Source organism: Rhinolophus sinicus, chromosome 5 (genome assembly GCF_057876585.1).
Source record: "Rhinolophus sinicus isolate RSI-liver-muscle chromosome 5, RSI-T2T, whole genome shotgun sequence".
Classification (NCBI taxonomy): domain Eukaryota; kingdom Metazoa; phylum Chordata; class Mammalia; order Chiroptera; family Rhinolophidae; genus Rhinolophus; species Rhinolophus sinicus.
The window spans coordinates 9806001-9819749 of NC_142505.1; the positions used below are offsets into that span (position 1 = coordinate 9806001).

Genomic DNA, 13749 nt, shown 5'->3' on the forward strand with positions numbered 1-13749 from the left:
CCATGAATTTCGCTCAGTTCTGTGGTGAAACCAACATTGCAAATATGGCAACATTTTTCTGAAAGAAAATGCAAATGGAACTGTTCTTTCCCCCACACTGAACAAAGGAAGGAAGTGAAAAGAAAAAAAATCAGTGATATTTATAACAAGTAAATAACAACAGATATTTATTGGCAAAATTATAACTATTTCCTTCAAAAACAGCTTGATGACTCCAGTTTTATAACATCAGTGGTAAGACAGTCTATTTTCTTAAAAAAAAAAAAACTAACAGTATGAGTATACTAGTTTATTTCTATTGAATGGAAAAAAATCAAAAAAGGAAGTCTGTCACTGAAGATACAGAGCTGAAATGAAATTTAGTCCAGTGGGATTTAGATTCAATGGAATCACTCAGCTATGTAAAGCTCTTTTTGGTTCCAATTTTCTTCTCAGGTCCAAGTAAGACCTAACACAGTACACACCATCAATGAAAAATATCTCTAAGCCTAGGGAGACACTATGCATTGATTCTTTGTCTTTCATATTTCCCTTTTATCAAGGCTATATAAAAAAGAGACTTTAATTCACACTTCTCTCAACTAAAAAGAGACAAATATATTTCTATTTCGCACAAGAGCAATTCTATACAACCAGGATGTCTGTGGCTAAAAATGTTGCCTCTTCGTATTCCTCAGGAATATTCAAGATACTAAAAACATAAATGAATAAATGTGAGTGCACAGGAAGCCAGTAGATGACAAGAACAGGGAGAGTAAGACACAGTAGTTTAGTGATGTACATTTCAAAAGAGCTAGGTTTTTGATGGGGAATAAAGAAATGGCAGTACAAAGAGATAAATGGATTGAGAAACAAAAACTAGCAACTGAGGGACTGCAGAGAAAGCTCTGCTATTAGGGAACAACCAGGTTTCCATTAGAACAGGAAGTTGAAACCACACACTCAAAGACATACTCTGAATTCCAGACGGTATCATGAAAGGGTTTGAAAGAACTGCTTACGTAAACTCTGTCTGACTGAACTAAGCAGCTAGCGGTTTTGGTAGACTCCTGGAGGAAGAGGGGTGATTAGTTCAAAATATATTGCAGAATATTTATCTGAAAGGGCACAGAGACTACTTGACAAGGTTTACTCCTGCAGCTCAAGACAAGGATCAGCCTAGCTGGGTGAGGGCCTCCTCAAGGGTCTATTATCTTAGCTTTCCTGGGGCAAGACATGTGAAGATTTGTATTCAGATTTCTGGGTTTGAGATGACATGGTACCCTTCCTAGAGGTATTTACTCTCCAAGATCAATCATAAAGTCTTTTAAGATGAAAAAGAAAGCCTATTTGAAGAAAGAAACCCAGACACTATGACACAGTGATGGGAAAATGTTTTGGTCAGACAACACCTGCTCAGCAATACAGGAAGCGTCAACAATTTAACTCACCAACAATTAATGATCAGAAAATGACCCCTGACAGGCACACAGAGAGCTGTTTCCTTAAAGCAGTTTTGGCAGGGCCAGTAGACATTAGCCATGGGGAATTTCCACACAGCTGCTCAGCAGGTAAAGATGGCTGTCATGACAAAAGGCATGGAATATTAATTACAAACCCCTTTAATTTTAAAAGGACACGTGACAAGGGAAAGATGATGGACGCGCCCTTACTGCTGTTCTGTTTAGCCACTGCCACATGGGGGTTACACTACCCTCATGCGCACCCACTCTTGGGGAATTCTCGACCTAACAGTGAAATGATTCAGTTCTAGCCCCTGAAAGCAGCAAATCTGTTCCAGAGTCTCCAAACCTTCCTTTGAATAACTATGCAAAAAGGGACTATTACATCACAAAAGTATGTGTAAGCCACTATCCTATGAAAATAGAACAAAACCAAACAATCCCTTTTTACTCAAATACACCTTTCATTCTTCCATTCTTCATTTCTTTCCAGTTAAACAGCAAGGAAGAAATATGTAATCCTTAAAACTAAATTACAAGGCCATAAATCTAACTCAGAAAAGACTGATCACATCTTCCTGATGAAATCATGATGAAATAATTATCCAGATACACTCACCTTTCATAGAAGTGGCTACCCAGAAGAATCTCAACTGGTCTCCCACTCACATATAGAACCACCATGGAGGGCTGAGGCACTTCAGTATAAGGAAGAAAGCATGGACTTCAAAGTCAGATCTGAGTTCAAATCCTGGCTCCAACCACTTACTAGCCTAACCTCACTGAGACTCAATTTTCTTGTACTAATGTTATGAGGATTAAATGAGATAACGTATCCTCAATAATTCCTGAAACAACAAATCATTAGCTAAGTATGGGAACATTCTAAGTGTTCCCAGACAGATTTTGAGCTAAACATTTAAAAGTTTAAAGTACTGTTTGAAAATGGGATAAGGCCTTCTCAGAGGGCAGGACATAAAGAAAGGCAGAAGCTAGTGAGCACCTGGACGGCTCAGCATCCCTTCACCCTTCTGGAAAAGGCTTTTCTCAATGATAAAAGGAGAAAGGAACCAGATGAGAACGTCTCAGCTCCTTTCCTTACTTCCTGACTTTGAAGGAGTTGTGTGAAGAAAGAGCTGGCAGCTGTAGCCACCATTTTGCAATGAGGTTGCAAAAAATGAAAGCCAATATGCTGAAAATTATAGAGTTCAGGTGGAAGTTGGATGGATTGCTGCATTGCCAAACCAAATTTGGAACTGCTTACCTCTAGATTTCCCCTTAAGTAAACAATGTTCTTAAAGTTTAAGCTACTAGTACTTGGCATTGTGTTCATTATACCTGAAAATATCCTAAATGCTACCTTGGGTAAAACTTTTCTTGAATCACTCTTGCTAAGTGTTTAGAAACACTGTTCCAACGTCCTAAACATAAGCAATTGTTATTTACCAAGTACCAGGCTTGTCACACATTACATGCATTATCTTATTTAATCCTCACAACAACCCTGTGAGGTAGGTAATTTAATCCCTTTTTACAGATACATCTGAGGCTAAGAGCAGCTAAGTGACTTGTCCAAAACTGACAAGATAGTATGTAGCAGATCTGGGATTAGAACACATATTTCTGACCCCAAAGTCTACACTTTTAGCTACTGGGCACTACATAACATTTGAAGGCAGAGTCTTCCTCTAGTTTTAGATTATGCTGACTCTCTCTCTTTACAAGTTTGCAATTGTTTCAATTTCATAAAGACGCTTTTTTCTGTCTAGTACACGTATATTGAAAGATGGAGTCTAGGCAGTTTGCTCTTATCTGCAGATCCTTCTATAGCTGTGGGAGAGGAGGACATAGGAAATTTTTTCCGTGTTCTTTTAATCTAAGTAAGAGTGATTAAGTAAGTGGATTATACATTTTGTTGACAACTATAAAGTCAGCTTATCTTAAAACTGAAAAAGACCAACGACTAGTGTTCATGATTTTACTAAACAGGCTCTAAACAGAAATGACTGGCTCGCGGTTCCCCCGCTACCAAGTGCCAGGATTACGGTGCAATTCCAGGACTGTAGGGTCTGTGGTCTATGCGCCTTTCCTGAAACTGCTGAGCACAAATGAGCATGTACTCATTGCATTTCAAAAAATACTGTACTTTTTTCCTGAATATAAAATTAGTAGATTCTCATTGTAAAAAAAATCTAAAAAACATAAAAAAGTATAAAGAAGAAAATAGAAATCACCTATAATCCTATCACCCAGAGATAATCACTGTTAACATTTTGGTTTCGTATTATTTCATTCCCATTTTTTTCCTATACATATATATATATATATTTTAATTTGGATCAGATTTCATTGTTTTTTCTTTCTTTTATCTTCAATTTTATCCAAGTCATTTCCTCCATGAAATTAAATATTCTTTGAAAATCTTTACTCGTATAATGGCTGCAAAACCATTATATGGATAGACCATCATTCATTAAACTTTGTACTGTTGAAAATCTAGTTTTCTTCCTTCAGATATATACCATGCTGCATGACTATCTCTTCTGTTAATCTGTGTCTACTTCTGACTACTTTCCCTGTATGGATTCTTAGAAATAGAATTAAGGTTGATAATGCTGAAAAATTGCTTTTCTGAAAAACAGCAGTTAGTGCCACCACCAATAATAGATTTATGAGGTTTCTTTCTCCTCATTATGTTTTCTCTGGTGTTGAATGAGCTGTGAACTATAACGATAAGCTTTCCCACACTCACTACACTTATAGGGTTTCTCCTTAGTGTGGGTTCTCAAATGTAGAATAACTTGAGAAGTCTGCCTGAAGGTTTTTCCACATTCATTACATTTATAGGGTTTCTCTCCAGTGTGAACTCTCTGATGATCAATAAGGTTTCGATTAGAAGTAAAAGCTTTCCCACACTCATTACATTTGTAAGGTTTCTCTCTACGATGAAGTCTCTGATGTTCATTAAGGGTCTTCCTTAAGATGAAAGCTTTCCCACACTCATCACATTCATAAGGCTTCTCCCCTGTGTGAATTCTCTGATGGTCCATAATCTTTGTATTCGAAACACATGTTTTCCCACACTCCTTACATTTGTAAACTTTTTTTCCTTTGTGCATTCTCTGATGTTGAGTAAGGTTTGAACTACGGCTAAAGGCTTTCCCACACTCGATACAAGTGTAGGGCTTCTCCCCAGTGTGAACTCGGTGATGTGAAATAAGCCCTGAACTCCGACTAAAAGCTTTCCCACACTCCTTACATTCATAGGTTTTCTCCCCACTGTGGATTCCCTGGTGTCGAATGAGGTGTGACTTACCACTGAAAGATTTCCCACATTCACTGCATGTGTAGGGCTTCAGTCCAGTGTGGATTCGCCGATGGACAACAAGGTTGGAGCTATGACTGAAGGCTTTCCCACACTCCTTACACTTATAGGGTTTCTCTCCTGTGTGGATTCGCTCATGTACCGTAAGGTTTGCACTCTGACTAAAGGCTTTCCCACACTCAGTACACATGTACTGTCTCTTTTCAGCTTGAATTCTTTCATTTCTTGCAGGGTCAGAGCACTGACTACCATCTTTTTCAGATTCTTGGTCACTCACTTCTGTTAGTGTTTTATTTTCTTTAACTGTCTTATGTTTGAAGTTTCTCGTCTTTCTCCTCATTTTCTCTTGCTGGGAGCATCCCAGTGGCCTCTTGAGTCTTCTCTTTCCCTTTAGTGGAGCTTTCTACATTTTCACTTCCTTGGCAACACCTCTGTGGCGTTCTCTTGAAATTACGAGATTCTGATTTTTCAGGAATACTTTGGAATCAACACCTCCTCAGTCCCAGTTTCACCATCTGACAGAAGAAACAGAAATTATACATGTCATCTGTTCTCTATACTAGAGGAAGGAGAACTATCCAAAGATACCAAGATGTGGTAGATCACAGGGTCTCACATGGAAGAGAAAGTGTGCGGAGGCAGTGGGAACTGATCAAAAAAGATGAGAAAAATGAGGTTAGACATAAAGGCCAAGGTAAAGGGAAAAGCCAGGACCTAACAGTAGCCCAACAGGGCCAGCATCAGAATGAGCAATGAGTAGTATCAAATCCACCCTGGTTTCTTCCTGTCTTCTGCTCTACTCCCAGTATTGGAGCCACCTAACTCCTAATCTGGTCCCTCGAAAAAATGAACTGAAAGACCCTTAGTTCAGTAGCTCAAATGACTAATCTTCTGATTACTTTGGTTTTTAGTTCTTGCTGACCTATTCCCCTAGTACTTATGATACAGTGGCTGGCACAAAATAGGTGCTCAAGAATTGTTTTATAGAACAGCAACTGGGATTCCATAGTACGGTGTAACTAAGATTTCAGTTTTTTGCTCTATTCCAGGTACTAGACCCCTGTCAACATTTGTGTTCTCAGGCTCTGTCTTCATAAGTGGTAACACAATTATTCCAAATTTGAAAATAAGACAAAGGAAGTGATCAAAATGTAGAAGCTTGCTAAGATAGAGATTTGGGTTAGAAGGACAGGTAGGGAGACAGAGAAATGCACAATGATGTATTTTAAGGAACACCAGGGTGGTTCTGGGGGACCTAAAGAGGAAGCAAGACTTGTCAAGAGATCAGTGAGGGCTAGTTTTGAGGCTAGTTTTATCAAAAGGAAACCTAACTATTTGCCCTTTGCCTGAATGGATATGAAGTCCCTCAGAAATTCTGGAAGAATTCCCAGGCACTAGGGAGGTGGGGTGTTGGCTAGAGAAGTAGGAAGAGGGACAGATGAGGCCATAGGGCCAGCAGGACATTAGGGATATCCAGGGAACTGTGCACACAAGCACAACTGGCAAATGGATGAGGACTAATGAGGCCCCACAAATCCCTGAGACTGATGGATGACAGTTCTGATCATCACAGGAGCACCATTCATTTCAGGCTGTGAGGAACCCATCAAGGACAGAGTCCTATTGAGAGAGAGAGAGAGACAGAGAAAGAGAGAAAGAGAGAGAGAGAGAGAGAGAGAGAGAGAGAGAGAGAGAAAAGTTTTTTTGTTTTGTTTTTTTTTTACCTAGGGAGATTGTATTCCTTTAATTCGCCAGCATCATCTGCCTGTTCAGGTCCCTCAGAGGAGTGGTCACATGATCCTTGGTTATTAATTAACTGCAATGGAATGAGGAATAAGAGACAAAAGCTGAAAATAAATTCCAGAGAGACAAATGAGTGATGTGTTAAAAAAGAAAAAGAGAAAAGAAATATCAGGGGACTAGTTGATCTCAGGGAGAGAAAGGCCTAAGCAAGCCTTAAGCATAAAACAAAGACGGACACCATCACAGCAAAACTGATTGATTTGACCATATAAAAATTTCTGTACTTCAAAAAACACCATCACAAATCTAATATAAACTAGAGTTGCCTCCTACTAGGACTACGTGTATGTGTGTCTGTGTCCCTCCTCCTCCCATGTACACATTAAGCTCCCAGCCCCCAGAGAGCAGGGCTCACAATATTCATACGTGGATCCCACACAGTGCCTGGCCCAAAGGGAGCTGTGTAAATGTTGTGTGATTTAAAGTGTTAAATCACACAAGTTCAGGACTCTCTCTAACTCTCTCTGGGTGTAGGAATGGTGAGAAGTGCACCCTCCACACGTGACCACCACCCTCATCACTCCTCCACCTGCTCTTCCCTTCTGTGCTTCATATTGTTTGAACATCATGACCGCGAATTTGCATTCTTGGCAATTCTTTCTCAACAGGGCCATGGAAGGGCCTAAATTCCCTATGAGATTGACCTAGTCCAGCTATGCAAAGATTCTCAGAACATCAGAGCTGGAAGGAACCTCCCAGGCCACCTAGTCTTATGTCATAATGTAGAGATGAGGAAACTGGAAATTAGAGGAGAGCTGGGATTCAACTCCAAATCTCCTGACACCCACATTTGAGTTCTACTATATCACCCTCCCGTCCCAAAACTCGACTCCTCAAGATCCAGAGGCCTCCCCTCCCACTTCTCAGTTTCTCTCCTCCTCGATAAATAACCATCCAGAAATGCTCCCTTTCAGGCCTGGTCCCCATATTCTCTAGCAGGCAGGATTCCTGTCTCCAGGCTGATTTCACAGTCTAGATCTCACCTACCTGGAGAGATAGGACTCACTCTCTCCCTCGTGCACAGTGGCCTCACTCCAAAGGATCTGCCCAGTAGAGCTTGCCTGATGCCTTCCTTGGGTTTGGTGAGGAAATTCCTAATGGGTTCTTGAATCGGTGCAAACAGAAATGATTGAGTCCGCTGAGTACTGTATTCCCAGTGGACACTCAAGGCAGTGTCCCCTCCCTGGGTAACTTCCCTTCCTATGGAACTGTGAGCAGTAAGGGCGATCATTCAAGACGAAGAAATGAAGCTCATAGAGGTTGAATGACTTGCCGAAGGCCACACGACTAGTGAGAGACAAGCTCTGTGTGTGTGAAGGAAATCCTATTCCATCACACCACAGTCACCCCCATTCAATCTGTCCTTTTATATCTAGAAGTCTCCATATTCTCTGCCTGCAAAATACAATCCAACTGAGCTCTCTGCAATTCAGCTTTCCAATGCAAATTTGCAGAAGAGAGATGAGAGGGGAATTTTGCCGAGTCAAGTGTCTTTAGAGAAACAGGAAGAGATAAAGTATTCAAAGGATGCTAGAAGGAGACTTTTTAAAATCACTACCCATCTCTTAGGATCACTAGACCTCGACATGCTTTGTGTTTCCTCCCCCAGATTCCCAGACCCTGCTTCTAACCCTTCAAGCTTGTTGCATTTCTCGTACCTGAATATAGATCCGCCTTGTACACAACTGTAATCCCAGGACCTAGCACACTCAGGTGGGTGCTCAATTAAGTATTTGTTGAATGAATGAATAACCTTGGGCAAGACGCTGCCTTGCTCTCTGGGTCCGTTTTCTCACTGGGAACACAGCGGGGATTGGACTGGTGATCTGAATTAAACACTCGGGGGTTGTAGAGTACTTTGGGAGCCTGGGCTGGACTTCAACAGCTATTACCAGGGCGGTCCCCTGGCTAGGTGTGGGGATGACACAGTTCTGTCAACACCACCAGCCCGGTCCGAGCTGGCAGCTACGCCGAGTGGGAGACGAGACTCAAAACAAAGGGGCAGCGCCGAACGATGAGCGGGGGAGGCCCACAACGACCCTTTGAGCTGCCGCATCCCCGTTTCTGCAGCGGGCAGCAGTGGAGGAGGCCTGGCTCCCGGCCTGTACCCCCCACCCACTCTCAGAACCCGGCCCGAACCCCCACGCCAGGCTGCACATACCCCTCACCGAAAGCGCCTGACCCACATCTTGGAACAAAGCGCAGGAGGAACTACGTCACCGACGCCCCGCTAACTCCCATCCTAACCCTCCGGCCCTTCTAGGCTTCAGGAGGTTTGTGCATCTATGTGCCGAGGTGCTTGGAGGCCTCCCTCCCCCTCGCCGCCAGCCCGGTCCGCGAGCGCTGTGACCCCGCCTCCCGCCCAATTTTTGTCCTACCATTGGCTGGGAGGACTCAGGGCTGGGAGATTTCAGCCAATAGGAGGAGGGCCTTGGAAGGGGTGGAGCCTGGGTCAGAGACTTGGGTAGGGCGGGAAGAGGAACCAATCAACTGGGCCGCCAGCTCGAACTGAGGCTCCCTAAAGTCACACCGCCAGGTCTGGCTCCTGAGCGGAAGGCATGTTTCGTTCCACAGATCCCGTGTCTTACAGCCTCAAAGCTAGGATCAGCTATCGTTTATCGGCAGCATACAAAATAACTTGGGGGTGCCTACTATGTCACTGTACCAGGCTCTGCGGATACTGTAGTGAAGAAAGTGAACTCGCTCGCTACCTCCTGAAGCTTAACTTCAAGTCAGGAGCGACAATAATAAATAGGTAGAACGTAGTAGTAAATAAGGGGAGAAAGAGAGAGAGAGATCGTGGTGGGACTATTTTACAAATGACAGGAAGTGAGCAATTCAGGCATGTGGGTATCTGGGGGAAGAGTGTTCCTGACAGAGGGAAAATCAGGAAGCGATGACCTTAAAACAGGAGGAATGGAGGGCACACATTTCAGATCAGGCTTTGGATGTATCCTGAATACTATTGAAGGGTTTGGGGACAAAGGAGTGACATGATCTTACCTTTTTTCCCCTGCCACGTGTTCAAAGATTTATTAACTATCAGATATGAAAGGAGCCAAGAAACCTGTTCCTATACATTTTTAATTTCTTGCTCTCAATCCTTGCTCTCAATCCATTCTGACATAAACCTTGCATGAAAGTTTCCATGACATAACATTCCATGACATAACATTTTAAATATTTCTTCTATTTGCTGCTCTACTGAGAAGTCTGAAGGTGGGCAAGAGTGGAGGTAGAAAGATTAATAAACTACTGCAGTATTCCAGATGAGAAATGACACTGGCATGGACTAGCTTAGAAGTAATGGAGTGGAGCTGATGCAAAATGGTTCTGCATATATTTTGAAGGCATGGCCAGCATGACTTGCTAATGAATTGGATGTTGGTCAAGGGTGACTCCATGGTTACTGATCTGAGTGACTAGAATAAGACTGCCTTTTGGAAATAGAGTCGACTGAAAGAAAAATGAGGTTCAGGAGAGGGATCAACAGTTTTGTTTTGAATGCGTTAAGTTAAAGATGCCAATTAAACATCCAAGAGGAAATGTCGAATGGGCAGTTGGAATAGAAGTCAGGTGAAGAAATCACAGCTAGAGATGTAAATTTAGGAGGTATCACTATAGGGCAGGATGGATAATCTAGGGAATTATTGTAAAGAAGTCACTCGACAATTGGACTTTGAAGCTCATCAATCAACAAATATGTACTGAATACTTTAAGTATACAAGGAGCTTTCATATCCATCAGGTCATGTAAGTGGCATAATAACTCTGCCTCATTTTCTACAGGAAACTGAGAAACATAGATTCAGAGAAATGATAAGATCCATACAAGTTCATACCCCCAGTTGATGCTGGAAGTAGAACTCAGGAGCATAGTGCTATTGCCACTACGTTAGGAACACTGAAGAAAAATATTCATGTACATTTGGGCAGTTATAACTAACTTGCTTTTGTTTTCCTTTTATTTTGGGGAGGGGTCATTAATTCTGATTCAAGCTGCTAACTCCACATCTGGTCCCAGGGGATAATGATAACTCATTAATATTCTAGCCCAGTTGTTCTCAAATTTTAGAGAGCATAACGGGGACATGTTAACAACACAAATTCCAGGGCCCCTAATCCAACTTGTTGCCTTTATCCACAAGCATATATTTTTTCTGACAAAAATCTATTCATTCAGTCCAGAATGAGGTCACTGTCCAGAATCAGGGTATTTTGGGGGTTCACATTGCCTAAATATTCAGCAATTTCAATCTTTATCATGACATCTGCCAGCCAAAGAAATTCCAACTTATATTTGGGTAAATGAAATCAGTATCTGGTTAGTCAGATCTTACTTTGTTGATCACAATGGTGGTAACACAGCACTTCCCTTTGGGAATTCATGATCTATTTGAGGCTGTGTTTCTCAGGCTATAGGAAAAGATGAAAAGATACTTCAAAACTTACAGTGAATGGGACTTACTACTATACATATATTTATTCACAAGTTATAAAGGGCTTTCATTGGCATTAACTAACTTAAGCCTGAGTAATTTTATGACATAATATTATCCTTATTTTGCATAGCAAGACATGGACAATTTGAAACGTGGACTGGGTCTTCTGACTACAGATCCTATGTTCTTTTATCTACTGCCACACTGCCTCAAACCACAGATTGCATTTCTCCCAAAGGGTATTGAGTTATAATGAGCCCTCCATAATACCCTTTACCTTTTTCAAACTTTATTTTGAAACTTTTGAATATACATATTCCCTCTAACTAGATTCAACAATTGTTAACATTTTGCCACACTAGTTTTTCCTCTCCACACACACCACACATTGTATTTGTTGTTATCATTGAGCCATTTGAAAATGTTGAAGAGATTACGACCCTTCAACCCTAAATATTGCAGTATGCATCTCCTAAGAATAAGGACATTTCTTCTACATAACCAAAATATAACTGTCATACTTAAGAAACTTAAAAATAATGCTGCCAGTAAGTGGACTATTCAATGTTATATCCATTCCATATTCCAATGTCTCCATTATTCCCTAAATATCTTCTAGACATATTTTCTAATCAAAGTCCACTCACTGCATTTCGTTGTAGAGTCTCTGAAGAACCTTTTAATCTAGAACAGTTGAGTGACATTTTTTCATTTCACTGACTTTTTTGAAGAGTCTAGGCCAATAGTGTCATAAAGTGTCTCATTTGTATAAATCACAAATCATGAATTTTTCTGATTGTTTCATCATCATATCCCCCTACATTTCCTATAAATTGGAAAGTAAGAATAGAGGCTTAATTAGATTCAAGTTAAATCTTTGCTTCACAGGTTGTGTTAGAACTTACTGCATTACATGCAACCCTTAATTTCTTTTCTTTTTCTTTCTTTCTTTCCTTTTTTCTTTCTTTCTTTCTTTCTTTCTTTCTTTCTTTCTTTCTTTCTTTCTTTCTTTCTTTCTTTCTATTTTGTGTGTGTAGTAAAAATCCTCTATGATAAAAAGTTGTAACAAAACAACATCAAGGCTGGTGTATGTGTGCGTGTGTGTGGGGTGGATCAAGGAGAGGGATAAAGTGTAGGGGAGCTCTATTTGAGGTGCTGAAAATGTTCTAAACTGACTGCTGGTGGTTGTACATATACGTGAATATATCAAAATCACTGAACTGGGGGGTGGCCAGTTAGCTCAGTTGGTTAGAGCATGGTGCTAATAACACCGAGGTTGCTTGTTCCATCCCTACATGGGCCACTGTGAGCTGCACCCTCCTTAAAAAAAAAAAAAAGTTTGAAAAAAACCACTGAACTGTACATTTTACATGGATGAATTGTATGGTATGTGAATTATATTTCAATAAAAGTGTGAAAAACAACAAAAACTAAGGAAACCACAACAAAGAACCATTCATGTGCCTGCCATAGTGCTCAAAAGTCCAGGTTTAAACTGGAAGTAAAATACAGATTGAGGAGCCATTTGGAATACAACCCAGGAGGCAGCAGCCATGGTGTTCAACCTAAAGGATAATTTGTTCACCTAAGAATAAGGCCAACTCCCCATATTGGCAGGTCAATCCAGACTTACCCTTGAGTTAAATTTATACCAAAACAAACAAAAACAAAACCTGCCCCCCAAAAAAACCCCTGATATTATGGGCTAAATTGGGTCCCCTGCAAATTCATGTGTTGAAATCCTAACCCTCAGGACCTCACAATGTGATTATATTTAGAGATAGAGCCTTTAAAATGGTAATAAAGATTAAATGAAGTCATTAGGGTGGGTTTTAATCTAATATGACTAGTGTCTTTATAAGAGGAAATTAGGACACAGACTAGCACAGAGGAAAGACCATGTGGAGATAGAAGGAGAAGGTGGACATCTACAAGCCAAGAAAAGAAGCCTCAGAAGAAGTCAACCCTGCTGACACCTTGACCTGGACCTTTTAGCTCCAGAATTGTGAGAAAATAAATTTCTGTTGTATAAGCCACCCAGTCTGTGGTATTTGTTATGGTGGCCCTTGACGACTAATACACCTGACTTCTTGAGGAACAACATCTTTGGTGGTAATTACCCCAAGAGGAAAAAGGATGTTCTATAACCTAGAGATGCAGAGCAAGTGGTGTATCAGGGGATGGCTTGACCCTTGGTATTAATTACAGGACAGGATATTCTAGCTTCATATTTGAGAAAGGGCAGGTGGAGCACACGTTTACCTCTGCCCCAATAAACTATTCATAACTCTTACTCAAGCATATTGCTCTGAACAAATCAGATGCCCCCAACCAGATGTGCAACTTCTCTTGTTCTTGCAGATTTTGGGGAATTATCTAGTTGTTGCTGGTCCTATAGTTCAAATATCCCACATATCCAATCTCAATGGCAGCCTTAGGGAACCTATGAGAAGAGGTGAGTTGTCTATAGAGTTCCTCAAATGGTTCTCTTTTGAGTCTTTTAAAGAACAACTGTCTCATTGTTCCAGTGGTCCTCACTAGGACAGGTGTTGACAATGAAGAGCCATAGTAAATGTACAGCTTAGACTGGAAAATATAGTTGTCAGTGGCTTTAAGTTTAGCAGTAGTAGCTGCCATGACCACCTTCTCCACAAATAGGCCCTATAATAGGCCACACAATCTCAAACCCTAGGGGCACCAGTGGTTTGGCTCTCCAGTTAGAGCTCGAGTATCATCA

At 41.0% G+C, this 13749-nt stretch overlaps 2 protein-coding genes across 9 annotated transcripts in view; both read right to left on the reverse strand.

Moving 5' to 3' along the window:
• Nucleotides 1-4890, reverse strand: part of ZNF197 (zinc finger protein 197) — a 24222-nt gene extending 19332 nt beyond the window's left edge. The window contains exon 1 of the mRNA XM_088798215.1: nt 4759-4890. The gene's annotated coding sequence lies outside the window, so the exon portion shown is untranslated. The remainder of the gene's footprint in view (nt 1-4758) is intronic.
• On the reverse strand, nt 258-8880 carry ZNF660 (zinc finger protein 660). Of its 8 annotated transcripts, none has more exons than XM_074312517.2 (4): nt 8732-8865; nt 7558-7674; nt 6492-6583; nt 258-5282 (listed from the first exon to the last, which is right to left on the reverse strand). In XM_074312517.2, exon 4 carries the CDS (start codon nt 5105-5107, stop codon nt 4112-4114), a length of 996 nt encoding a protein of 331 aa, XP_074168618.1. In that variant the 5' UTR covers nt 5108-5282; nt 6492-6583; nt 7558-7674; nt 8732-8865; the 3' UTR covers nt 258-4111. The 8 variants fall into 8 exon arrangements, with proteins under 8 accessions (XP_074168618.1, XP_088654357.1, XP_088654356.1 ...); XM_088798231.1 differs by lacking the exon at nt 8732-8865 and adding an exon at nt 8229-8718 and having other exon boundaries at nt 7577-7674; XM_088798230.1 differs by lacking the exon at nt 8732-8865 and adding an exon at nt 8229-8718.
• Between the last annotated feature and the right edge of the window lie 4869 nt (nt 8881-13749).